The 27,365-nt window shown below is 40.9% G+C and overlaps 2 protein-coding genes across 2 annotated transcripts in view; one reads left to right on the plus strand and one right to left on the minus strand.

Annotated features, from left to right (window-relative positions):
• The window catches only part of ARF6 (ARF GTPase 6), a 202,436-nt gene that overhangs the window by 2,421 nt on the left and 172,650 nt on the right, over nt 1-27,365 (plus strand). The window lies entirely within an intron of this gene.
• POLE2 (DNA polymerase epsilon 2, accessory subunit) lies at nt 3,781-26,698 on the minus strand. The gene is made up of 19 exons (XM_075926159.1): nt 26,549-26,698; nt 23,454-23,554; nt 22,164-22,239; nt 20,643-20,720; nt 19,067-19,160; nt 18,191-18,265; nt 16,938-17,021; nt 15,682-15,738; nt 13,404-13,452; nt 12,545-12,617; nt 11,744-11,916; nt 10,045-10,134; nt 9,761-9,815; nt 7,961-8,020; nt 7,786-7,863; nt 7,351-7,459; nt 4,965-5,141; nt 4,667-4,734; nt 3,781-3,824 (listed from the first exon to the last, which is right to left on the minus strand). The coding sequence occupies exons 1-19, from the start codon at nt 26,614-26,616 to the stop codon at nt 3,806-3,808; spliced, it is 1,584 nt and encodes a 527-aa protein (XP_075782274.1). The 5' UTR covers nt 26,617-26,698; the 3' UTR covers nt 3,781-3,805.

Here is a 27,365-nt window from a genome sequence, read left to right on the forward strand (position 1 = left end):
CTGACTAACCTAGTGGGTCTGGCCCATGAAAGCTTATCACCTAATAAACCATCTTGTGAGTCTTTAAAGTGCTACATAGTCCTGTTTTTTGTTCTAGGTCAGACCAGTATCCTGCCTTTTGTCAGTGACCAGTATCAGATGTTTCAGAGCAAAGGAATAGAACAGGGCAATTTATCAACGGATCCATCTGTTGTCTAGACTAAGTTTACAGGTTAAGGGATACCCACAGCATAGGGTTGCTACCTTGACCATCTTACCTAATGGCCATTGATGGAACTATCCTTAATCTAGTTTTATTGAACCCAATTACACTTCTGGCCTTCCCACCTTCTTGCATAAACAGCAGCACAGTGATGCATGAGGCTTTTCCCAGTGCAAGGAAGCACAAAGCCAGGTAAGCATCCCCACACATGCCCAGACCCCTGCACCCGAATCCCCCTCACTCCCCTTTCCCTTGCCAAGACCACACATCCCCAGCTTGCTTTGACACCCTCCCCCTGGCAGAAACCCTGCCCCCAGCCTGCGCCTGCACCCTGCCCCAACTCCCTTCTGGCCAGACACCCTATCCTCAGTCCATTCCTGCACCCTCCCTCCTGGCCAGACACTCTATTTCCAGCCTGCTTTGCATCCTACCTCCCACGCAGACAGCGCAGCTTCTCCCCCTTCTGCACCACACCTCCATCCCTATCCCACTTGCTGGCAGCCCTGTCCCACATACATTTTTGTCCCCAGCCCAGAGCCTTAGGGGGGATCCATAAAATCCACTAACTCTGGAACCCCAGAAAAGTAGATCTAGCCTATGGGAAGCTCTGAACCTCAGTCCTTCATGTCCCTTCCCCTTTCCCCGTGGGGCTGGTGCATCAGAGGAGGGAGGTGTCTCAGTTGGGGGCCACATCAGTGAGGGTTGGGAGGAGTGTTTTTGCTTCTCACTTGTGTGGTCCCCAACTGATTTTTCTGTGGGTCAGTGGCTCCTGACCCAAAAAAGGTTCCCCACCCCTGCCATAAATAAAGAAAACATTGTCACCTTTTGTGTTGAACATAAATTAATATTTTATTTAAAATCAAGTTTGAATAACATGAGAGTTAAAACACTTCATCTGTTTAATAATTTAAACTAAACTAGTCTCCCTAGCTGCAGTAATAGCAAAATGGCTCGGGCATAATTATGGGGGAGGTCTAGGTTGGATATTAGGAAAAACTATTTCACTAGGAGGGTGGGTGGTGAAGTATTGGAATGGGATGCCGAGGGAGGTGGTGGAATCTCCATCCCTGGAGGTTTAAGTCTCGACTTGACAAAGCCCTGGCTGAGTTGATTTAGTTGGGACTGGTCCTGCTTTGGGATGACTCCTGAGGTCTCTTACAGATCTATGATTCTTTGTAATTAACGGTGAGTTTCCATTAGCAGCTGGTGGTCCATGGAAAGGTTTACATTGAGCCAAGTAGTCCATGGACTAAAAAGCTTGAGAACCACTGATACACACAGTTAGTAGTTCTGCGGTTTCATATTTGAATTTCTGCAGAACTCCTGGGTGAGTACCTTCTGGTTACTTGTAATGGTTTGTTTTTAATTTGAGAGCTCCATTCAGTCTGAAGGCAACTTTACGCTTAAAACACTACATCAACACCATTGCACCAGGTCTGGTGAAGACTCTCCGTGCCAACAGGAGAATGCGCTCCCTTCAGCAGAATTACTTCACCTCTTCAAGAGGTGCAGGCTGTCAGTGGCAGAGAATCTTCTGCTGACATAGTAGCATGGACAGCACTTGGGTCACTAACTTGTGACCCTAGGGGGGTGGTGTCATCGTTTTCACACCCCTAGGCAACGTACATTAGATCAATGTAAGCAGTAGTGTAGACCTGCTTCAAGCCTCTGCTTTGGTTTTGTTAAGTAGTTTCCATAAAGCTTGCAGGCATGTCTAAAAGGAAAAGTCTGTAGAGATTTTCTATTTAACAAGCTCATGTTTGGGGTAATTCCCCTTTTTGAAGCTAAACACTGCTGTGGTGGGTTTCCTTGGCATTTCCCCTCCTACAAGGATGTTAAATTTGCCCTAAGAAGCAGTCATTAATGGTGGCTAGACACTTTCTCTCTGAATTCCATGACTTGATAACCAGTTTGTGTAGCCTCTACTCTCCCTAAGTATTTCATTGTCACCACCTGGTCATGTGGTCAGTAATATGTTCCTACTACTATACTCTTATTCAAGCAAAGAACTTCTGTTCACAGGGATTCTATGGTACTGTTTGATTAATCTTAAGATTTTTACTATATTTGATTATGCCTTCTTTCACATGTAGCGCCACTTACCCAACACCACTACCTATTTTGTCATTCCTCTGAATTTTGTACCCTGTGTAAGAATGTTTCACTGAGTTTCTGATATACCTGTTGTCGGAGTATTCTCCTTTAATACCAGTCACTGAAGTTCACCCATCTTAGCATTTTAGACTTCTAGCATACAAGCACTTATAAAATGTGTCAGTATTTACTTGTCTTCATTCAGGTGAGGTAACTGAACAGGACTCTGGGTCTGGCTCTACTTTATCAACGACTCTCTGCTTTACTGGAATATAGGGGGGATTTAATAAAAGAGGCTACTCTAAAACAATGGTTCTCAATCATATATATGTATACTTGTGGGGTACTCAAAGGTCTTCTGGAAGTATTCAACTCATTTAGATGAGGTTTCAGCCCCTGGTTGTTGCAAGGCTGCCATTAGGGAGTGTTAGTTCAGAGAATTGAGGTTCTGAATTTTAATCTCTTACCTAGAAGCTTAAATTTGGTCTCTAGAACCTGTCTCCTACCTTTCCCTAAGACCTTGGTAACAACAAAAACAAAGTCAAGCAGTTAGTAACTTTAATGTCCCTTCTTGTTTTTCAGGTGGCCTCACTGGATCACATACAAGAATGGTGTTAGTGCAGAACTATCAAAATACTGCAGTTTTTAAAATGTTATAATTGCTCTTGAATAAAATTCTGACTCACACAATTTAGTGTCTATCCAAATGCCTCTAACACATTTCTAATTGTGTACAGACCCTATGGCATACAAAACTTCAGTGAGAAAACTTTTTACATCATACTCTTTAGCAGCCAGGCTCAAATCTTTGTCTGCCAAAGGAAACCTTTGATTGCCAGTACTTTTCCCCCTCACTAGTATTTCACTTGTTTTCATCAAACACTAATGTAGTCTGAGCCAAACTAGGTTTTAGACTCTCACAAGGTGCAGACTATTACATGCTGGTTTCAAAGGAGGCTGTGCAAATACTTAAGGCATATACTTATTTTTAAAGTGTCAAATCAAATGTAGAATCATATTTTACCCTAAAGGAAACAAAATGGCTCAAGAAAGGTACTCTGTATGTGTGTCACAAGTAGATCCTGACTTCAAAGAGCAACCAGCACAAGATAAAAAAATATTCTTAGAAGAGACATACAATTTTGAATACGTACTACTTAATGTTAAATATATCCTCAGTATCTGTTTTCATTGCATCTCCACTTCTAGTTTTCAATTGTGCAGGTTAACTCAAATAACGAATGGGCCTGCAGCACCTTAAAGACTAATAAAAATGTGGATGGTATCATGACCTTTTATGGGCACAGTATAATATGAATCCTGCATTCTTCTAAGAAGCATTTTTTCCTGTAAAAAATTTATTTACAAAGTTTACCGGTCTTTTGCACTGACATTTAAAATGAATAATTAACAATGAAATAAATTGACAGCCATATGAAACAATCTAAAGTTAGTTCGGCAATATATTGGAATAGAATGTCTGACCTCCTCCTGCAGTCTTTCAGAAATTCAGAGACCTTGAAGTTTGCTGAAAATATTAAAAACAGTATTTAATGTTTATAACATGCATCCTTGTTTCTTGAAACCAATTCATTTACCATTGTGCTCTTTGAAAGGTTCAGTGAAATCAAGCACTTGAACAGATTTACCAAATCTGTTTACCAAATTAGAGGGGTATTTTCTACCTTCTGGTCAAAGTTGCATGAACATTTCTGTTGATAGTTCCCCTTGTTTTTATGGATTTATACCAGTCATTTATACAATCTTTTTCACATTTCTCATAAGCCCCCACTGTAGTAAATTCAAATTGAAGCAGATCTCAGTGCAACAGTTAACCTTGTATATGAGCTTTCTGTTTCTAGTAAATTTTGATGGGTCTTCTTGCACCCCCAACACTGTCTAAACTATTAAATTAACCTACAGCTACTTGTTAACTAAATCATGATCCCAAGCATGTCAGAGAAAATTGCACTTGTAGTAGTAACTGGAGCTAATTAAATCCAATAAACATGATTAGGAATACATGGTTACATGGATATTCAAAAGTATGGACATTTGCATTCAGACTTTGCATTCAGCTATTGCTTCATTTAACAAATAAGTATATGAAAATGGCTATTTCCTGCCCTGAGGTTTGTGTACATCACTCATTCGTTTCAGAGGGAGCTGCATGTTTGTATCCGAAGGCAAAAGCTGACCTTTTGCTTCACTGTCTCCCAGTATGATAGGGTGGGCTAACCAGAGAATATGTTCTTATTAAAAATACATCCTTATCTATATCATTAAATATTCCCATTCATTCTGAGAAGAAACCAAGCAAGAAATGGTTATATTAATCATTTGTTAATATCAGATCCTGACGCTATTTACCTGTCTTCTACTGTTTCGTTGGAGGGATAGAACACCTTGAATGAAAATCCACTTCTGGGAAAAGAACCCTATAATAAAAAATACACCAAATTTGTGTCAGTAGAGTTTGCAATGTTACTGTGCAACAAAGTGTAACTGCTTTCTTTTTGTCTGATAACCATATAATACTTTTCCTCCTATATTTGGCCTACTAAAAATACAATTGAATTTATTCAATGAAATTATGTTAAGATATCGTGTAATTCTCTGCTTGTTGGTTATGTCTCCTTACTTTGATAAAGCATAAAGTAAATCTTACAGGATTTATGCAGAGGCAGTCACTATTAGTCACAGTGAAGGGATCATATTTATCTGCAATGACGATCAGATCTGGCACAGGGTACACTCTCAAGGCATAATCATATGCCCAAAATACAGGGCTAACATAAAGTGGAAGTGGAGTCAGATGTCCTTGTGATAATATAGTCTTTACAAACTGTAAGACAAAAGTAAAAGAAAATAATCCAAATGAAATGTTCAATCAGCCAAAAGTCACGTTTGCCATACTTAGTTACCAATTGTCCCATCTTAAAAGCGACTTAGAGATGCTTATAGCTTTTATGTACTTCTCCTCCCTTGTTTATCAATCAGTGATGTGCAGTAAAGCTCATGCATTTGTGAAAAGAGCATCTACTGCTTATATCTCACTAGAAGTCCCAATCCTGTCTGCACCACAACTACCAACTGTGCGGTCTCAATTGCACTCTCAGGCTACGTCTACTCTGGCATGATTTTCCAGAAATGCTTTTAACGGAAAAGTTTTCAGTTAAAAGCATTTTCGGAAAAGCGCGTCTAGATTGGCAGGATGCTTTTCCAGAAAAGCGTGTCTAGATTGGCAGGACGCTTTTCCGGAAAAAGCACTTGTTGAGGAAAAGCGTCCGTGGCCAATCTAGACACGCTTTTCCGCAAAAAAGCCCCGATCACCATTTTCGCAATCGGGGCTTTTTTGCGGAAAACAGTACTGTGCTGTCTACACTGGCCCTTTTGCACAAAAGTCTTTCGGAAAAAGACTTTTGCCCGAACGGGACCAGCATAGTTTTTCCGGAAAAGCACTGATAATTTTACAGTAGATCGTCAGTGCTTTTCCGGAAATTCAAGCGGCCAGTGTAGACAGCTGGCAAAGCGGCTGATTTTCTGGAAAAACTTGCCAGTCTAGACACAGCCTGAAGCAATAAGCTCAATGGAATAACTTTATATATAATCAAATCCCTAACTTCATATATATAAAAAGGTTAAGGTTACTGGTCAACCCCCCTTAACCGTTGACCCCAATGACTCCAGGCAGGCCAGAGCAGCCCCAGCCACATCAGCGGGCTGGCTCTTTAATCAAATAACTGCTTAAATGAAATACATTTTAATTATTTAAATGGCAACTTTTAAAACAGTATTTACATCCCCAAGTCAAATCAGACTTATTCCATGAATTATACTGTGTTTGAAGGCCCACCAAGCACTTTTAATGGAAGCATTACATACACGTGACTCTAGGGTTCCACTAATATTAAGATCTGAATATGCCATAAAGTCAATACCACGGCAAGGTTTTTTCCCCCCTCTCATTAAATTGCTTTAATGATGCAGACTGAATAGGTGAAGGACACCGTGGCTGTGTCTACATTGGCAAGAAATCTTGCCACCCGTCGACACTGGCTGTGAATATTTGAGCAAAAACACTAACGTTCTAATGTACAAAATCAGTGCTTCTTGTGCAAATACTATGAAGCTCCCGCTCAGGGATAAGCCAGTGTAGACAAGCAATGTTAATTTCTTGCGCAAGAAAGCCTGATGGTTAAAATGGCCATCAGAGCTTTCTTGCGCAAGAGAGTGTCTACACTGGCACAGATGCTTTTGCACAAAAGCACATCCATGCCAGTGTAGACGCTCTCTTGTACAAATACTTTTAACGGAAGAGTTTTTCCGTTAAAAGTATTTGCGCAAAATCATGCCAGTGTAGACGTAGCCCATAAGTATACCACAATGCAGTTCCCAGGACAGAGAAAGATGTTTTTGGTCATGAATATAGGAAGTAAAGCTCTGTGTGGCATTTGTGCACAGACAAAATGAAGATTTATAAATGTGTTTTCTTGACTGACGTGCACTTGACACAAAAAGGCCACACTGTTGTGTCATGTGGTGAGCGAAGGAAGTCTGAGACAAACAGACACCAAGTTGGCAAGTCTTGGGTACCCAACAACAAAAAAACAGAGCTATATAAACTCAGCCACCACTGTGACCCCCTGCAATATCAAGGCACAAAATGAGCTAAACCTTTCATTAAGTAGTAAAAATTTCTTGGCACAATAGTGGCACTAAAGATACTGGCTGCTAGAAAGTTCCAAACATGTGCAGATAGGCGCATGTGCCCCAACAGTGGGATACAGAAAGACAAGGACTCAAAAACCTCTGAATGCTGTCAATTTGTTAGATATTCAGAAGTAAATTCTGTAGTAAAACAACTAAAGTAGTGGTAACATTAAATATGCAAACTTTTTTTATGAATACTGTCCTCAGCCACCAACCATTCAATTATGAGGATCTGTTATACGGAGATTGTGATAAACAACTAAAAGGTATACAAATCTTGCATTAAATGCAGTAAATCAAGGAGATCTTAACAAGAAAGGTTGAGCATACTCTTAACTTACATGGTTAGGAATATCCAAGTTGCTGCTAGGAAAGCGGACACAATTTCTGCACATTTTATTTACTAAATCTTCACGAAAAATGATGATTTCTTGTGTGCAGTACTGGACCCTGAATAGAAAATAAAGAAATTTTAATTTTTCTGGCATTGGAATGAGATAATGTTATGAAAGCCTGGAAAAATATTTCAATGTTAATCTCTTCTTATTGTTTATACCTACAAAAATTAAAAGATACATTGCAATTAAAACTACAGTCTGAAAACTTTTTACTGTCAATTTTCAAAGCTTTAATTTCCCTCTAATACATTTGTTGTAGCTATCACACATTTTCAGAATGTTACTCCCACACACAAACTGACCACTTCCTAAAGCAATATGAAAAATCAGCAATAAGTGTTTCATATTTTCTGGTTAATATAAAAGTTTCCCATTTACCTGCAAGGATTTGTAGTGAAAACTGAATATGGCACCAGCTCTCTGAATTCACTAGTGATGTTTTCCGCTAGTGGTGGCCTAAAACAAAGAATAACATGTTGCAGAAGATTTGTATACTCTTTACCAACATAACACTAGAAAGTTCTTAATTAGAAAAACTATGTAGCAAACTTGCCTTGGCAAAATTGAACCAGGACCAGGATCTTCAGGGCCAGGAACAAACACAAATCGACTGCTATAAACAACATAAGGTACAACATATGTTTAATAAAATCCTAATTACAATTACCTAAATTTAAGATACACATGAATCAAACTACAAAGATGCTCAATAATGTTACTCTATGGGTACCCATTCTGGTGACCAGCTCCAGTTACTTGAGAGCTTTTATTATAAATTCAGAGCATCAGAAGATGGAGAGGATGTTCCTGGCTATTCCTGCCTTTTCCTCCATACTCTGAAATCCACATAGGGTACATCTACACTGCAGAGTTTAACTCAAAAGCTAAGCTACATCAATTGCATACCATATTTCGAAATAGGGAGTGTTTACACAACACTTATTTCAAAATAGAGCACTCTTCCTCTGACCCCTTATTCCTCGTATCACGAGGATTACAGGAGTCAGAGTAAGAAGTCCTCCAGCTTGACAGTATTTTGACACTATTTCGAAATAACTGCCTGCTGTGTAGACAGGGCCCCACTGTGCTAGATGATGTGTGTGTACACACTCACACAAGTCTAAGACAAGTGAGCATAAGGGCACATAAAACAAAGAGTAGTGTCAGCAAAGCGGTGGCCTAACCGCTATCACATTTTTTATAGGCATCACAGCAAAGGAGAGTTGTAAAGAGTTTTATAGGAGGGTCAGCCCCACTGCCATGGAAGAATCCTCTGAAAAACCAGAGAAATAACTGAGTACAGAAAATAGGGATGTTAAAAACAGCGTAATAGGGAAACCTGTAACCTCTAAAAATCTTAGTGCTTCCATGTACTGTAACCGCAGTTGCACACTTGGCTTTACACTGAAAAGCCCAAAGCGAAGCCTCCCCAGCAGCAGGGCCACCAGCCCGGCACCTGGTGAGGAAGCTTTGGTCTTATAATTAGGACTTGGGAAAAAAAGTGGGAGAGGAGGAGGAGGCTTTGCTGCAGTAGTGAAACCTCCCCATGAGCCAGCTCTTGCCCAGCTGGCTCCGCTCCCGGGGAGGAGGCTATGTTGCGGCAGCGAAGTCACCTTCACAGGAGCAGAGTGGGATGCCCTTGAGCACCTAGCTCTCGGGGAATAGGCTTTACTGCCCTGTTCACAGTGGGGAAGCCTCCCCAGGAGCCAGCTGAGTGTAACCAATACCATTAACTGATAAGCATCATCTTATCGATTAAATGATTAATCAGTTACACACTAACATCCCTAACAAAGATCATTTACAGAAACTTCCCTTCTACTAGTTTGCTTAAAATAATGGCTGTGGAAAGCTGATTGGGGGAAGAAGTGGAAAGGAAGTAAGAATGTATCAAGCCAATATTTCAGATGAAGCTTTCCGGGACTTGCATGTTTGAAGGCCTGCAGTTGCATCCAGCAGCAAAAGACCTTACATTTTAATGTATAAAATCCAACGTAGGCCCTGATTTTGCAGCAAGTGTTGCATGGGTAGACCCCCACCTCTCCTCCACCACACACATCTCCCCTAGTGGGCACCAGGCACACACAGAAGTTCACCTGAAGAGCACTCTGGCAAGATCAGGGGCTATAACTAGTAAACACTGAAACAGTTCCAGAGACGGAGAACTGGTCTAACATTTGTTCAGCAAACAACAGCTCACGTTACACAGCTATCACAGGCTGAATCCAGACCTTACACACCTCCCAAAATAATAATATGGCCTTGTTTTAACACTCTGGCATGGTACTAGCTACACAACAGCTACACAACCATACATGGCCCATATTAATTAATGTAGCATTTTGATACATACCTTTTATGAATGCTGGGGTATTCACATATTATGTCTGCAAGAGCCTTAAGGGAACCTGAAGTCAGAAAAAAACGCATTTAAAGATTTCTTATGACACTATCTGTCAGGACACTAACATTTTGTAATTCATGAACTAGTCATATGTTTTAGGTCAAATAATAGGTCTAAAAATGAGTCTCCTAAAACATTATACAAATTAATAAAAATGAAAAAGCATGCATTTTATCAATATCTGTTGTCCAATTTATTGTACAATAAATATCTGATTACAAAGACTTTCATACCTTTTAGGGATTGAATTTGATTTTTTCCATATGGTGCGGATGAAAAATTTCCACAAAAGAAAAAGCAAGTTGGAGGCACAGAGGAGTAACCTGGGAAAGATACACGAACATTACACTCCATATTATATGGTACTTTAAGTATTCTTCACTGATGAACAGTTCCCCCTCTGGTCTGTTTCATTAGGGGTCAAAAGCTGGGGCAGTGATTTCAGCTATATCACTGTTAAAATGCACTAGGGATGTTAGTGTGTAGTCGTTTACAAGATTAATTGATAAGCCTGGCATAATCAGTAAATCATAATGACTACATGCACCTCCCCCCCCCGCTGCCTCTGTATCAGAGGCAGCAAGGGAATGGTGGGGAGGCAGGAACTGGTGCCCGTGGGTAGCTGGCCCAGCTCCCCACGTGTATCGGCTCCTGCTGAGCCACCGGCCCACCCCATGCTGCTGCCTCCCAGAGAGGCAACAGCACAGAGGTGAGGCAGGCAGAAGCCACTACACGTGAGGAACCAGTTTTTAAGCTGAACAAGTACCAAAGCTTTCTTACATATATATGATTTATATCCCATTTTTTAAAATAATTCTGTTCCAGGCTCAAGTCTGTTCCACTGGCTTAAAAAAAAAAAAAAATCAAAAAATGAAGCATCTAATTCTAACCAAAGGTTTTATGTTAAGAAAAGTTAAAATTCTAACCAATGTCTCTATTCTGATGCTACTCCCAAATATTATTTTAAGTTTTTAAAACACATTCCATAAATATTCTTATCTATAAATAAAACTCTTATTTGACCTAAATTATATGCACTGTAAAGAGGATACTTAACTGATCAAGGTCTCTTTATTACTTTATCATATGCAATTGTAGATCAGTTTAAATCACTTCTTGTCAACATTTGTCAAAATAATTAATTGATTTCCATAATATCTGATACCAGGAGAGAGTCTGATCATTTGTCTCCAATATTCATAAATTAACAGCGATTTCCCACCTATGAATTTGTTTCTTTTTCCACTTCCAATCATTTGCATTCTATCCAAAGCAGAGAATCACATGTTGTTCCAAAAGTGTTTTGGAACACCAAGAGACAACTCATGGATCACTCAGACATTTGCTGTAAAAGAGCTGTCAACATTACTAATGTAACAATATGTGTGGGGAAAACTGCATATTTTAAGAATAAATCATAGTATGTTCTTTTTGCTAAAACCAACAAGGGTTTAAGAGGAAGTATCAGATTCCAACAAAGTAAAAGGTTTCTTAGAACAATAGCCAAGGAAGAAAACAAGGCAAGCATTCTTGTCACATCACATAACAGGGCTACAATTCAAAATAATATTATTACTAAATGAAATAGAGAGGTATCTGTGCTCACAGCTTTTTGCAAAAACACAATGCAAATCAGTTTTTAAAACTGTTTAACAGGGGTCCAAATTAGAAAAATAATATGAGCCATGAATCAGAGCTGGAACTACTTAAATACTGACTTTTCATCAGAATTGTGCATAGGTTTCGCAGGGTTCCACATACTCTTAAGTGGGTGATGAAAGAGTAACAGATTAGATTATCACAGCTTGAAGAAAAGTACATCAATTTTTTTTTTGGGGGCAAAAGAGCCTATTTAAGGTAATAAAGCCAAACAAAACTACTTAAACATTCTTCAACATTAGATTCAGATAAAAAGGCAAACACTGCACCTACCTGAAAACATAGTGTGAAGCTTTTCTAACACGTCCGCTTGGTCCAGCCACACATCAGAAACAAAAACAAACATGGCATCTTCATTTTCACTCTCCAGTTGTTTCAGTTTTGCAGAAGCTTTTACTGAAGTTGAAGAAGGCCCTCCAAAAAAGTTTATGTTCCCATAATATGCCCTACATAATTAAAAACAGCATTTTATAATGCTACAGATTTTTTTTATTTGACATGGTTACTGCTATAGTACTTAAGGGCCACTCAAGAATGGGACCCCACTGTAAACTGTTCAGCGAGAGCAGTAGATTGTCCCTTCCAAGAAGAGTTTAGAATCTAAATATACCAGGCAGACACAGGGTGGGAAAGGGGTATAACATACAAGCAGAGTGAACAGACAGAAAAGAAAGTCATCCAGATATTAAGCACAGACTTTGGCTTGCTAAACTTTAACACTCTCTCACTGGTGGTCTTGGTCCTGGGTTGTCTTTCACATTCATCCTCAGAGCAAGCCTGGTACCCCATTTCCTCATTCACAATCTCTATCTAACAAGGGCTTGTATCATCAATATCAACGCACCAAAGGCCCAATCCAAAGCCCATTAACCACTGGGCCTCTTTCTGCTGACACAATGGGGTTTGGATCAGGCTCAAAATGGACCAGCAAGTTATAAACATCACTGCAACATTTGTAAGAAAAAAAGAAAAGTACACTCTTGATGATCTACAAACAACAAACAATAATAGTACCTTGACAGATAGCACAAAATATGAGAAGTCAGAATGAAATCATTAAAAATCATTTTATACCTAGTGGTAGCACTGGGCTCAGTGGGTGGAAATCCAAAAGCATTCACGTGGAATACTTGATCCTCATACCAGCCTAGGAAATTTAATCCCCACCCCACAGAAATACATTTTAGTAAGCAGAACATAGCCTTACCACCCTATTAACATTGTTCCAATTTTATAAAATGCACAAAAATAACGCTGTCTCATTTTCCATGTAGTTAATTATGAAATGTTTAAAACATGTATTACCATAAAATAAAAAAATCTTGCTAGCATGTAGATTATATTATGATATTATGCATGTTGGGATTATTTATAAAATAAAGTGAGATCAATAAGAAAAATTGTCCACTTGAATGTATATAAACACCAGAAGCCCAATTCTGCACTTAGCTGCGTGCTCAGATTTACTATTGCGTGTAGTCCCATCAAAGTGTTTGCGGGATTAGGGCTTTACCAACAAAATAAAGCATTTTGCTATCTGAAAATATTGTATTTGTCTTATTCAAATTATTTTCTAGTCCATACTGACATTGCCATTATTTTCCTTCCCTAGATTAATTCATTTTTTCTTCATGCACATTCTGTCCGCGCACAAACGGAACACTCAATCTAGAGAGGTGCTTTTGAGTCCCACAGATTTCACCCATAAAAGAGTACTCAGTACTCCAGGTTGAGCCCCATAAAACGGCAATAGGCTATGAAAGATCCAACCTTAGGGCCACGAGTTTCAATCACCGACTTAGTTCACAAACTTAATTTGCATCAATACTGACATACCGGTAACTCATTTGTCACCTCTAGAGGGTATAATGTTACAGCAATGGTCCAAAGAGAAGAGATAACATTTTAAAAGTTAACAAAAAAAATCCTTTACCTTCTGCCAAAACAAAGCATGACTCAGTATATAAGCCACTGTGGAACTGGTGCAAAGCTGTTAAGCAAAATATTCTTGTTTGATGGTGATACTGAAAGAAATGTCTTTAAAATCTATTTACAGGTATAGTGGTGGTGGCTGACGGGTGGCAGTGTAAATGCATTACATATGCTGAGTGAGCATAAGGTGATCAACCTGCTAGCTGGATGGATAGCCCATGAATAAGAATATCCCCCAACTCCAGACAGATTCCTAAGAGACAGAAATTAACTCCACTGTAAGAAGCCCTTTGTGTGTCTTGGATCGAAGGCAACTCAGGGTATGTCTACACTACAAAGTTAGTTCAAACTAACAGACGTTAGTTCGAACTAACTTTCATAGGCGCTACACTAGCGCTCCGTTAGTTCGAATTTAATTCGAACTAACGGAGCGCTTAGTTCGAACTAGGTAATCCTCATTCCACGAGGATTAAGCCTAGTTCCAACTAACTAGTTCGAATTAAGGGGTGTGTAGCCCCTTAATTCGAACTAGTGGGAGGCTAGCCCTCCCCGGTTTCCCTGGTGGCCACTCTGGCCAACACCAGGGAAACTCTTCTGCCCCCCTCCCGGCCCCGGACCCCTTAAAGGGGCACGGATTGGCTACGGTGCCCATGCCAGGTGCAAGCCTGCCAGCACCCAGCCAGCAGACCCTGAACCTGGCACGGATCGAGCCACCCACCCGATGCCCCCCAGCCCTCCCCCTCTTCCCGGGACCAGGCTGGCGGCTCCTGGGAGCTTGCCCGGGACCGCAAAAGGCGGGCACCCGCCTGGGCTAGTGCAGACATCATGGACCTCGTCCATGATCTCCGCACTAGGCACAGGAATGTGGCCACCTAGGGCAGGAGAGCTGCCAGCCTGGCCACCCAGGAGGTGTGCAAGAGAATCAAGGGGGTCCACTGAGACCCCCGACCCTGAGCCCTGAGCTTACAATGGCCGTACTGGGTCAGACCAAAGGTCCATCTAGCCCAGTAGCCTGTCTGCCGACAGCGGCCAACCCTAGGGACCCTGGAGGGGATGGACCGAAGACAGTGACCAAGCCATTTGTCTCGTGCCATCCCTCTCCAGCCTTCCACAAACTTCGGGCAGGGACACCACTCCTACCCCCTGGCTAATACCACTCCATGGACCCAGCCTCCATGACTTGATCTCACTTCCCTTTAAACTCTGTTCTAGTTCTAGCCTTCACAGCCTCCTGCAGCAAGGAGTTCCACAGGTTGACTATTTGCTTTGTGAAGAACAACTTTCTGTTACTAGTTTGAAGCCTGCTACCCATTCCTTTCCTTTGGTGTCCTCTAGTCCTTCTTTATGGGAACTAATGAAGAACTTTTCTGTATGCACCCTCTCCACCCCACTCCTGCTTTTAGAGACCTCTATCCTGTCCCCCCTCCGTCTCCTCTTTTCTAAGCTGAAAAGTCCCAGTCTCTTTAGCCTCTCTTCATATGGGACCTGTTCCCAACCCCTGATCATTTTAGTTGCCCTCCCCTCTCCCTTCCCCTCTCCCACCTCCTTTTCCTAGTCTCCCCCAGTTTTGTTCAATAAAGACAGATTCCATTTTGGAAGACACGTTATCTTTATTTTGTACATCAAGAAGAGGGGCTAGGGAAGGGTAAGTGGAAGGAGGTGAGGGAGGAATGGGGCACGAGCCCCCGATGGGGAGGACTGGGCTGGCTCTGCGGGCTTCTGGGGGTGGAAGCTCTCCTGCAGCCCCCCAATTGCCCCCTCTCCCCAGCCTGCGTCAAGTGCAGCCGGGCTGATGGCCGAGTGGTGTGATGTGCCCAGTGTGGGTAGTCCGGGCAATCCAAGCCAGGACTGCTTTGCAAGCGGGGCACCCCTGAGAACTGTCTGTCCGGGGTGGGAGTCGGGACCCTTTAAGCACAGCCCTCGGCTAGCCTGAGAAAGCAGCTCCACGCTCTAAGTCCTCCTCTGATGCCCTGCCGGCACTGCTTCCGGCCATCCTTAACCCCGGTTCAGGGTCCACTTAATGTGGACATGCTAGTTTGAATTAGCAAAATGCTAATTCGAACTAGTTTTTTAGTCTGGATCCATTAGTTCGAATTAGCTTAGTTCGAATTAACGTTGTAGTGTAGACATACCCTCAGTTATTAGCGTGGGAAAAAGTGGAGGACTGCAGTTGTGTATGTGTACTTTTAAAATGTAACCTTTTGAAGTGTGAAACGATACAGTTCTACAATAATTTTCCTGAAAACCTCTTAAATCCTTAATTTGCATCAAAAGGATATTGCTTTACTAAGGTCTAGCTGAACAACTCCTGTAGGATCTTCCAAGAAAAATTTCCCCTAAAAAGTAAAAATTAAAAAAAAATTAAGAGTACGTCCAAACAATGTATACCTTTAGGTCAATGGAGACGGTGCTATCACACTCCAGAGAAAATATAGAGCCTTACCCAAAACCTAGAGCTGAAAACAGAGTAAAAACGTCTCATTTCCCCATCTGCAGCAGGTGCTGCATGGGGAAAGACATGAGAAAATGGATAAACCCCTTTTCCTATATGTTTTAGCTACCTACTTATCCTTAAATACTGGTTGAGAGAGTTCATGACTTCATTGGTGATTACCCTTTGCTGGAAGGTTGGACAAAAGATCTCATATGAACTCCCAAACCACTCTCACAGAATGGGTTACTAGAGCACAAGGAGGACCCATTGCTGGCTTCTTCATATGAAAACAAATATTTTATTTGTGTAGTCCATGCCACTCAAACCAATTCTTCACCTGACCACCTCTCATTCTAGCCAACAACTTACATTGGTGATAGAGCATGAATTGCCATTAGGCACACTGCATATTTTTGGCTTCAATACTGATTTTAACAAGTTTCAGGATTTATAGGGAAAGCACCTAATACATCTATTCAAGAAAAATTATGTCAGATGTTTAAATTTAGAAAATAGATTAGTTTTACTTTCCCATAGACTTGAATTGTAACATATTGCAAAAATAGTTTTAATTTATAATCTAGCAATCATTTAAACAAATGTTTTTGTTGCAAACTTAGAGAATTAAGCACAATCATCTGATAAAATATTTTACAACTTCATTCTTTAACTGCAGAAGTTGTTTTGGTTTTTATATGTTTCTTCTTCATTTCAAGAGGTATTTAAAAATACCCTGGCAAGTTCAGACATAACATTTCAGGATTTCAGTGGCTGAAGCTGGAGCTCTCTAGAACTCTAGCTGGAATTCTAACTAGTAGTCTAGACTTAAAGGAAGCTAAAGTTCTATGAAATTCTGTCCTTTAAAGAGAAAAAAAGCAATTGTCCTTATGTGCAAGTTATTGATTGTTCCTAAGAAAGCGTTCTGTATAGAAGACTGTTCTGTTCCTGTGTCATGTAAGTCAATGGAGGTTTTGACACTGACTTAAATGAAAGCAGGATCAGGCCATATTTGAGCTATATGAGCTGTATATATTTTAAAAAAATATTGTATTACTGAAAGCATGACAACAAAAAGACCCCCCACAATAAAACATATCCTACCTCCTTTAGCTGTGTTATCATCCCAAGAACAATCACTTCCCCAACTTTAGCTGTATTGCCCAACAGAGTTTCTATTGTTTTAAGCTGGAATCAAAGAGCAAACAAGGTGAGATTTAAATTACACCGTCCATAAATCTGTTCTTAGGTAAGCAAGTTAGGTTCTGAATAGAACATGCTATAGTTTTTAATACACATAAACTAGTCATAATGATTCAGTTTATGCACCAGAATTTAGAAAAAATGTTGTTAATGGCAACTAGCTTCAAGAATTTTTCAGTGAGTGAAACAAAAATGGAAAAAATATGAGAAGTTGAATTTACAAATAGATTAAAGTTAACCATAGGGGGTCAAATTCTCCCTGGAATAAATTCTATTCATAGTAACAACATTCACTTATCAGCAGAACAGAATTTCTAGCCCACAAGTCATTTGATACCACAATCCACTTTTAGTTTAGAGTCATGGTTAGAAGGACTCAAGACAACACCTGGGTTTCCAGAGTTAGGGAAATGTGACCTTGGGGATACCAAAAGTCCTCTGAAGTACAGTTTATGTCATTACCAAGAAAACATTTTGTTGGGTCACACAATGGCATTATAATCTACAACCTTCTTATAGTGTTAGTATATGCATTGGGCATGTTCCTGTTGACCGGGAAGATACACAACAGTCAAGAAAAGAAAGTGCTAGTATAGAATTAAGAGGGATTTATTCTAACTCAATTTAGAGCTGTTTATTTTGCTCTGTCAAAGCTTTTCCAATGCTTCGGATATGATGCTTCGGATATAACTCAAAGGCTATAATTTGGTACCTGAAGCTCCTAATCCACAGCGCAAATAAGGATACAGAAAAAGAGAGAGTTTATTGGCAGTCAGCTGGGATTGGAGCACAGCAGGTTTATATCATGACTTTATTAGCTCTGAATTTGTGAGTTTAGTGCTTATGAAACAGAGATGGGGAAAAAAAATCTCAAGGTTAATAGAGGCAGAGTGTGTGAAAAGTCTCTGTAAATGCATCTACGCCAGATCTCTTCTTTTCCACTTAAAAGCTGCTTTTTAAGTCATGCTGAATTGTGCCAAACACAAGGATTTTGTGATGTGGAAAGAGACTAAGACAACAGCAAACATCTCATAGTCACTGGCTACAAAAGTCAAGATTAATACTTAACTATCAAGTAGGGAAATATGAAAGCACCAAACTACACACTGTGCATACACTTCCCCCAACCCCAAAGAAAATACTAATATATTTACCTGGAATTTACTCCCGTTGTCATCGGGATGAGCACCAATTGCTGAAGGAGTAAACAGCTCATGTCTATGCGTCCTCTACAAGAACCAAGATTAATGCGATCTGGTTAAAAATTATTACCAAACACAAAAGACAACTTACTACATATGCATGATATGAAATGATATTTTAAACTCTCTTATTCAGTTTCAGACAACATCTTTTGATTTGGAAACCACAACAGCATTTACCTCCAAACAATACCTAGCAATAAAACAGAAGTTTGAAAGAACTTTTTAAAGCCAAGCAAGATGTTTTGTTATATATTATTTATAACAACATTAGTGCCTTGGCAGGGAAGGAGTCACAGTACCCATTGTACGACGTGTTGCATACAAATATGTAGTACAAAGGTTTAAAAACTAGAAGACAATGTTACTGGAGACCACATTGACTATAGTCCCTTTTTGTTAAAACAGTGTATGATTACAGTTTATAGGGATGAAGAAAAATACACACTTGATGGAATTCTCATTTAAAAAACTGTACTAAAAAAAAACAAAAACAGATACATGTTAATAATCCCTTTTTTAAGAAATCCAAAATAAAAATTAGCTTACCTCAAAATAAACTATTTTTTTTAAAAATACAATCATTTACATTTTCCTTTCATTTAAAAAAAAAGTTACTTGAGTTAAGGACGTTAACAATGCCATGGAAATCTGCTAGTGCCATTTAATTTCAAAGGATAGTCAATTCAACCTGCTACATATTCTGATTTTATATGAATTTTGTAGCTGCAGCTCACGCTAGCTGTTCAACTATACACTGTACATTCATGCCTGTCTCAGAGCATAAAATGATGACATTACACAAATCAAAACGTTTCTTTCACTCACCTGCTGCAAGATGGTGTAGCGTTCACGAAACAACTCTGCTTTATCCCTGGCAGTTCCAAATAAATTGGGCGCAGGATGATTAGTCATGGACAGACTAGAACAAAGTTAACATAGTAATGATTTATTTATTTATTTTTAGAAAACAAAGACCCGATGATATTTTAATCTGAATCTCTATATAAGTAAAGTCTACAAAGTCTTCAACAGCATTGCATATTTTATTTAGCCAAGGAGGTAGTTTTCTGCTAGGGGATCCCATGTATTTAAGTTTACACTCATTTTCTCTCCTTTAACATCAGTACTTCTTCCTCAAGCTGAGCGACACCGGACACAGCTTTATTTCTTAAATGACTAAAGATATTATCTTGTTCTGGCTTAGCGGCACATCTTCACAGAACTCCCATCTCTTGCCAATATTGGAAGCTATAGAGTGGGATTCAAAATTAAAAATCTACAGCAATCATGCAGTATGTTTTTGGTAGGTCAGCATAATCATTAACAAAAATTAAGAAAGGATTCTACTCGCAAGGAAAATAGGCGTACACAAATAAGTTAGCTACAAAATATATTTCTACGTGCTGCAATATAAGAAACATGTCTACAGAATTTACTACAAAAATCAAACAAATAGAACACATACACATACATTTGTGAAACACTAATGCCATCTCATCAAAAGGGATGAATTAAGTGCTATATGGACTTCTGTTCCTCATCAAACACCATATAAAAACATTCAAACCAAAAAACCGACAGACATACAATTTAGGGTCAATATCAGCAGCACAGCATATAATGTATCAAATAATCACGACAACAATTATCTATTTTGACTTCATGCAACCAAAAGAGAAATATTTGACCCATGGCCCAGTTGTAAATATATTTACCTGCCACTATTTACCATGACCCTTAAAACGGAATAACCTAATGCATTCAACTAATTTTGTATAGAAGTTGTAGACTCTATTTAACAAAAAAACTAAACCAGGCATGTCCAAAGTCCGGCCCGCGGGCCAATTGCGGCCCGTGTTCCAGTTTAATACGGCCCCCGCTTCCTCCCCCTCTCCTGGCTCCCCGGCGCTCTTTTGAACTGGCGTGCCCAGCGCGCCGCTTCCAGCCGCGCCGCCGCCGCCCATGGCCTCCGCGGTCCTAGAGCCTGCCCTGTAGGGCACGTCCGCAGCCCCGCTCCCCCGCTCAGCTGCGGGTTCGTCCTGCCCCCGGGCCGCCGTGAGGCCGGCGTGCCCTGCGCTCTCCGCCCGCCTCCGACCCCGCGGGCCCTCCGTCTTGGGGCTGAGAGTGCAGGGACGGCCCTCACGCATGTTCACTTCTTCAAATCTGGCCCTCTTTGAAAAAAGTTTGGACACCCCTGAACTAAACCCTCTCTCAAAAAGAGTTTGATATAATCAGTTTCCTAAAGGCAATCCATCCTTAACGTACTCACTCTTGAGTCCAGCACACAATCCAAGAGTGCAAGTTCATAGAAGACAATTTTAACCATACAATAATGGCTTTGACAAGGACAAATACTGTGAGAAATATAGCAACTTGAGATTTTAAAAATTGAAAGACTTACGGTAGAAACTTCTTCCTTTCTGAATTGTAAACATAACGTGGAACATCAAAGGCCCCAATAATATTGAAAATGTGTTCTCTGAAACCACAATACATTTAAAGCTTTATTGGAGAAAAGAACTTTTTCAAGGAAACAGCTAATGTCAGTGTGCCACGGAAAACTCATTTTGAGTAAAAGAATGTTAACACACACCCTTTTTAACTCTTTCATTCATTCTCCTCCAGTCCCCTCCTCCCACCTCTGACTTGTATCAGTATTTTATTTACAAATAGTATTTTTTTAATTCCGTAGGAAAATTAAAGAGAAAGTAAATTGTGTGCACTTCTTTCTTACACTAACAAAAATTGCCACATTTTTCAAACAGAATTTGTCAAGATTATTTATTAATATGCACTGGGATCTAGATTAAGATAAAAGAGCTTTGGTATGATCAAGATATTTTTTAAGAAGTGGCTACTATGTATGCATGCTACTTTTCAAATCATTTCATGGAAGAGTTTGTAGGCCACTGAATTTATTGTTGATTCCCTTCCAAAAGTAAATCTAAGTTTTTAATCTTATTATAAATGTATCAGAGCTAATAACAATTACAGTGTTGACTTGTAATGCAATCAGGAAGTTTTGAAGATTACAGACAGAAAACATCCATCATTGCATATGGGAGTAAACGCCTTAGACTATGTCTAGACTACATGGCTCCGTCGACAGAGCCATGTAGTCTAGATGTAGCCTAAGTGATAGAACAACATGGCTCTCTAACAAATGCTTTGTCTTTGAGCTTATCACAACAGAATTCAAGAGATACAGGAAGGGAAGCTCTTTGGTCCACAGCATTCTATTGACTTCAGAGGTACTCTGCATTACCATCTACTCAACAAATTTCTCTTCAAGACTGAAACCTAAAGGTCATGCAAGACGATATCCAACACCCTACTACACTCTAGATATACCACATCCACCACTTCTCCTGTATCTTCAAGGCTTGCTACTGTCAAAAGAAAGCTATCAGGTTAATTTGATACAATTCATTATTGACAAATCCATACTATTACGTACCACCTTATTAACTTTTAGAATTATGTTTGCAAATTAATTCCCTAATTATCTGCTCCATTATCTCTCCAGGTACAGAAGTTAAACTGACTGGTCTGTAATGCCAGGTATTATCTTTATTTCTCTTTTTATAGATGGAAACTATATTTGGCCTCTTCTTGTTTTCTGCACTCTCTCCTATATTTCCAAGACATTTCAAAGATAATTGCTAATGGCTCAAACTGCTCTGGCAAGGGATGGCCTGTGAGTTTGAGACTCCTACTACAGATCTAAACTTCAGAAGAAATGTTTTTAAGAAAGAACATTGCTCAGTTTTGAATATCAGCAGATAAAAATACAGAGCAATAACTGTATGATTAGCATTGCAGAAAACATCTGACATTTATTACCCTCCTCCCCAAAAAGAGTGTGCATTGACAGATATCTAGCCATAAATTTCCAATAAAAATAAAAGTAGTATCACCGTACATAGTTTCATCTACTGACTGGCTACATTCCTGGACTGCGACTTCCACTGTGGCCCGTTCAATCATGTTAGATGACACTGAAAATAATAGTGCATAAGATTAAAACTACAGCCTATGGAAAATGACAAGTACCAAATCAAATAGGTTTCAAATATTTTACAAAAATATTCTCTTTCAAAGTGTCTCAAATATTTTTTACAAATCATGATCGTTTCAGTGAATTACATATGTACCGTAAATTTTCTAAGCCAAATTTCTGAAGGCAGTTCATTAAATGTATTTGCCAGAAAGCTACATCTCTACACAAATCTTCATACTGATTTGGTAGTTAACTCAGAATTTAGAAAAAAAAACCCATTATAATTAAACCCTGTAAACCTGCCAAAGGTAGTCTACAAATGTACAGGACAAAAGCTTCATATACTGCAACTTCACTGTTCCAGAATATTTTTATACAAGTTTATATAATTATTCAAATAGATTAACGCAATCTGGGCATTCAAAAACTCTAGTCTTCATTGATTCCAAGGGTACGTCTACACAGCAGCGTTATTTCGGAATAACTGACGTTATTTCAAAACAACAAAGAGCATGTCTACACTGCAAGCTATTATTTCAAAATAATGGTAAGCTGGAGGACTTCTTACTCCAGCTTCCCTTACTCCTTGTAAAATGAGGGATACAGAAGTCCAAGTAAGAGTGTTCTTCCTTTGACTTCCAGCTGTCGAGATAGTGCCAAAAGCTGAGTTAAGCTAGTTCGACTTATGCAATTGACATGTCGAATTAAGCTACGCAACTTGAGCTTTTTGCCCTGCTGTGTAGACATGCCCCCAACTGAGAATTTAACTTTAAAAACATCTATCACAAGTGACAGTGTTGTCACTTTGAGTGCTACTTCCTGGTAGGGATGTAAAATTGTGTTTAATTGGTTAACCGGATAAACATGACATTTAATCAGTTAACCAACTAAAGGGAGGGAGGGCGATCACTCCAGTCTGGCTGGGCTGAAGCATACCCTCTCCTCCCCTGCAGACGGGCCAAAGTGCCCAACCCACCACAGGCAGGGCAGGGCCCACAGTGGACAGGGGTTGCTCTGGACAGCCGAAGTAGCCCCTGTTCGCGCTAGACCCTGTGGGGCTCTCCCTGCTCATGGCATACAGGGAGCTGCTCCAGCCCCCACCAGTTAACCAGAACTGGTAAGCATCTTACCAAGATGTCAAGTTTTTCTTTTTACAGATAACATTATAAAGGCAAGATTAATTTAGAAGGTTTAGGAGAAAAAGTTACTTACAAGGCTGCTTTTCAACAGCATCAATGATGTTTTCTATTGCATCTTCAAGCTCTAATTCATTGACAGATTGAAGAGCTTCGATAAGATATTTACTAGCTTCACTAATTGAAATGAAAAAATAACAATCAAGATAATAAATTAATATTTAACAGATAAAATACATGCTTTATATCCACTATTTTAATATTGGTACATGCACACACAACTGTTATATGGCTGGTGGTTATTAGCGAGAAAGAGCATAGAAATAGTTATCCTGATACCATTTAAGTCAAAGAATCTAAAATTTAAAAAGCCCCAAGAATTAAAAAATTGGTGATCACAGGTGGCAGGCCTTTGTGATCTCAATAGATCCTCCAGGCAGGATGCTCACTGTACAATCCAATTTCCTACCCCAGTATACAGGCTTTTAAGGAAAAGGCTACACAAAGTCTGATCTATTGTAAAGAAAAATCATCTTTTGGAAGACTTTTATTATCTTGACACAAGTAGAAGTATAATGTTCTGAGTATTATCCATGGAAACATTAAAAATAAAAGGGAAGGGAATGCAAGAAGAAGAAAAAATGAGAGAAAAATATTCCTTCCACTTGGACCAGATTTTTCAAATTGTTATACTCAAAATACCACTTCCTTGTTCCCCCAGTTCTGAAGGTCCCACTCATCTGAAAGAAGTATTGAAAAAGATAGAAGTTCTCTTCTTACAAAAGAATTGACAGAGTAGTTTTAACATGTGATGATGTATCTATACACAGTATTGTCAGATGACTCACACTGCCAGTATTACTATTATTTTACAATAGGGAAAAATCAATTCAAGAAATGATATTTTCAAAAGTTATATATAATTCCACTTGAAATAAGATGTTTTCATCTGCAGTCCTTCCCTAAAATTCAAACTAAAGGCGAGTATTTAAAGAAAAGCAATTCTGTCATTCATATCATCCAACAGCTGATCAAAAGTTACATTTTTATCATCAGTCTGAACTTCAAAATATTTCACAACATTTACGCTGGTCCCAAAAGCTCTGAATTTAGAATCCTCAGAATAAGCAGTAATGAAGTAACTGTAGGACACGGTCCAAAATAATTGTTTTTTACAAATAAAAAAAAACAAAATTAAATGCCCTGCATAGCTGAAACCCCCGTCACAGCCAAAAGGAAAAGAGAATCACTATTATAGTAAGTTCTCTAGAGGAAAAAATATGAGTGACAGAGCTACATCATCAGTGAACTACTGAGCACTGAGATGAGGACATGAGTGGTTGGGGATAAGTTTCCTACCAGATTCTTAAGGAACTGACCCTAGGCCTGAACTCAGATCAGGCTACCCATGAAATGGCAGCTCTGCTTCTTGCAGCTCTCATTGGCTGGGAACAGTGAACCACAGCTACTGGGAGCCCTGAGGGCTGTGCCTGTGGACACTCAGGTAAACAATGTGTCTCAAGGTCTGCCAGCGATTAACGTTAATGAGCTGCAATCCACAGGGGCAGATGACAGTTTTGCGGGGCCCCGGGCAGCATAATTCCGCGGGGCCCCCCCTTTTGCCACAGCACATGCGCAGTGACGCCATGCGCATGCGCGGCGGTGCCACGGCGCATGCGCAGGGCTTTCTGAAGCGCGGGGCCCGGGGTGGCCGCCCCGTTCGCCCTGCCCTATATCCGCCCCTGGCAATCCATATGCTCTTGTGCAAAAGCGTATCACTTGCGCAAAAGCACATGCCAGTGCAGACGCTCTCTTCTGGAAGAGTTTTTGCAGAAGAACTTTTCCAAAAAAGAGTTTTTGCGTGAGAACGCACCGGTGTAGACGTAGCCTAAGTGTATACAAGACCTACATGAGATTTAAACCATACTTAATACATTTTACAACTCATGTTAAGGGCGATCAGGTCATAAATCTCATATACAAAGTTTATGATAAACACTATAACATTAACCTAATCCTATTTGCAAGGCTTTTATTTAGTAAGCCACAGATGACTATGCTTATTTCTATTTACAATACTTTTAAATGCAAAAGAAAGAAAAGCCTGACAGCTGGCTTGCAAGAATATAATCGACACTAGGTATTTATAAAGCTTCTATCCCCAAAAAGGTGTCTGGGAAGTGACAGCAAGACTAGTAGTTACATACTGAAGTCAGTATTTAAAATTACAAAGGATTTCTTCAGACACTAGCAGGAAGTTTTAGTTCAGTTCCAGTATAACACCAAGAGAGGAGATGTAGGCTTTGTCTGCCCTTAAATGCTTGAAGTACAGCAATATCAGTAATTTAAATGGGGGCTGTGTCTACACTGGCGCAATCTTGTGCCAAAGCAGCCGCTCTTGCACAAAAACTTGCTGCCTGTCTACACCAGCCGTGTGTTCTTGCGCAAGTCAACTGACGTTCTACTGTATAAAATCAGGGCTTCTTGCACAAAAACTATGATGCTCCTGCTCAGGAATAAGCCCTCTTGTGCAACTGTTCTTGCGCAAGAGGGCAGTGTAGACAGGCAACATGAATTTCTTGCGCAAGAAAGCCCTACGGTTAAAATGGCCATCAGAGATTTCTTGCGCAAGAGAGCGTCTACACTGGCATGGATGCTCTTGGGCAAAAGCACATCTCTTGCGCAAAGGCACATGCCAGTGCAGACGCTCTCTTCTGGAAGAGTTCTTGCGCAAGAAGCTGCCAGCGTAGAGTAGCCAAGGTGTGGCCATGGCATGAGAACTAGGAGAGCGCTCTGCATGGAAACCATCTCCACCAGGGTAGTAGTTCGGGAGCCACCACTAGCCTGGATGACACTGGTGTCTTACAGCACTCTACCTGCTGGGGGGGGGGGTGTTTTTTCACACCCTGAGCAGAGAGTTACAAGCCCTGCAAAGCGCCAGTGCAGACTTAGCCAGATCCCCACGGGTATTACGGTGCCCATGGGAGTCAGGAGCCGCGTACCTGTGCGGATCCGGGCCTAGACCCCAAGCAGTCTCCCTGCTGAGCACAAGAGGCAACACGCGCTAAGCTGCCCGCCTGCCGCCGCCTCCCCAGACTCCGCGACGGGCCCATCCCCGTGGCCTCGCGGCTGGGAGAGGCTGGCGGGCGGCGCCGGGCGGGGTCTACTCACGCGCGGAGCAGCAGCCCGTGCATCTGGAAGGCCGAGCCCACTTTGCCCCGCAGCTTCTCCGCCGCCATCTTCCGCGCTTGGCGCCGGCCGCCCCGCCTGCAGGGGCCGGGCCCCTTGCAAGGAGGCGGGAGCGGGCGCAGCTGTGCTGGGGAGGCGGGCGGGGCGCCGAGGTGCCGCCAAATCGGTCCCAGCGCCTCCCTGCCTAGTGTCCCAGCAGCCCCTGCCCGCCCTGGGGGCAGCACTGCGAGCGGGGCACGCTTCCCCCCTCCTCAGAAGTCCGAAAAAGCCCAGCAGCTCGCGGAATAGAGCACGGAAATGCTGTTAGAGCCAGTCCGCTCTCCCCTGTAGGGGCCACTTGCCTGCCCCGGCAGAGAGGCTCACCCACAGAGATAGCAACATGCAGGACAATGCAGCACTTTAAAGACTAACAAGATGGTTTATTAGATGATGAGCGTTCGTGGGCCAGACCCACTTCCACAGAGATAGGGAGGGAGCATGGGGGGGCACCCCATTGAGCAATTAAAATGTTGGCGGGAGCACTGGGGAAAGGCGGTGTACCTCCTCCCGAGTGCTACCTCCAGTCACTGTGTGCACCGTTATCATTTTCTGGTCATATCAGTGAAACGTTTCAGCTGCGTGTTTTGTTCGTCTTTAAGGTGCTACTAGTCTGTTGTTTTTTAAGTTTTTCCTGTTACAGACTCACCCGGCTACCACTCTGAAGCGTTCCAGCTAACGATAGCCTTTTCAGAAGCATAGAACCATAGAGCTGGCAGAAACCTCAGGAATCATCGAGTCCAACCCCCTGCCCAAAGCAGGA

The sequence above is a fragment of the Pelodiscus sinensis genome, chromosome 4 (genome assembly GCF_049634645.1).
Source record: "Pelodiscus sinensis isolate JC-2024 chromosome 4, ASM4963464v1, whole genome shotgun sequence".
Lineage (NCBI taxonomy): Eukaryota > Metazoa > Chordata > Testudines > Trionychidae > Pelodiscus > Pelodiscus sinensis.

Bases quoted from the DNA above. Each gene is read 5' to 3' on its own strand.
- POLE2 (XM_075926159.1), bottom strand. From the start codon at position 26,616: ATGGCGGCGGAGAAGCTGCGGGGCAAAGTGGGCTCGGCCTTCCAGATG. The intron at 22,240-23,453 runs GTAAGTAACTTT...TATTATTTTCAG, and splicing joins TGCTGTTGAAAAGCAGCCTT to TGTCATCTAACATGATTGAA. The intron at 7,460-7,785 runs GTAAATGGGAAA...TTTTCTATTCAG, and splicing joins TTCACTACAAATCCTTGCAG to GGTCCAGTACTGCACACAAG.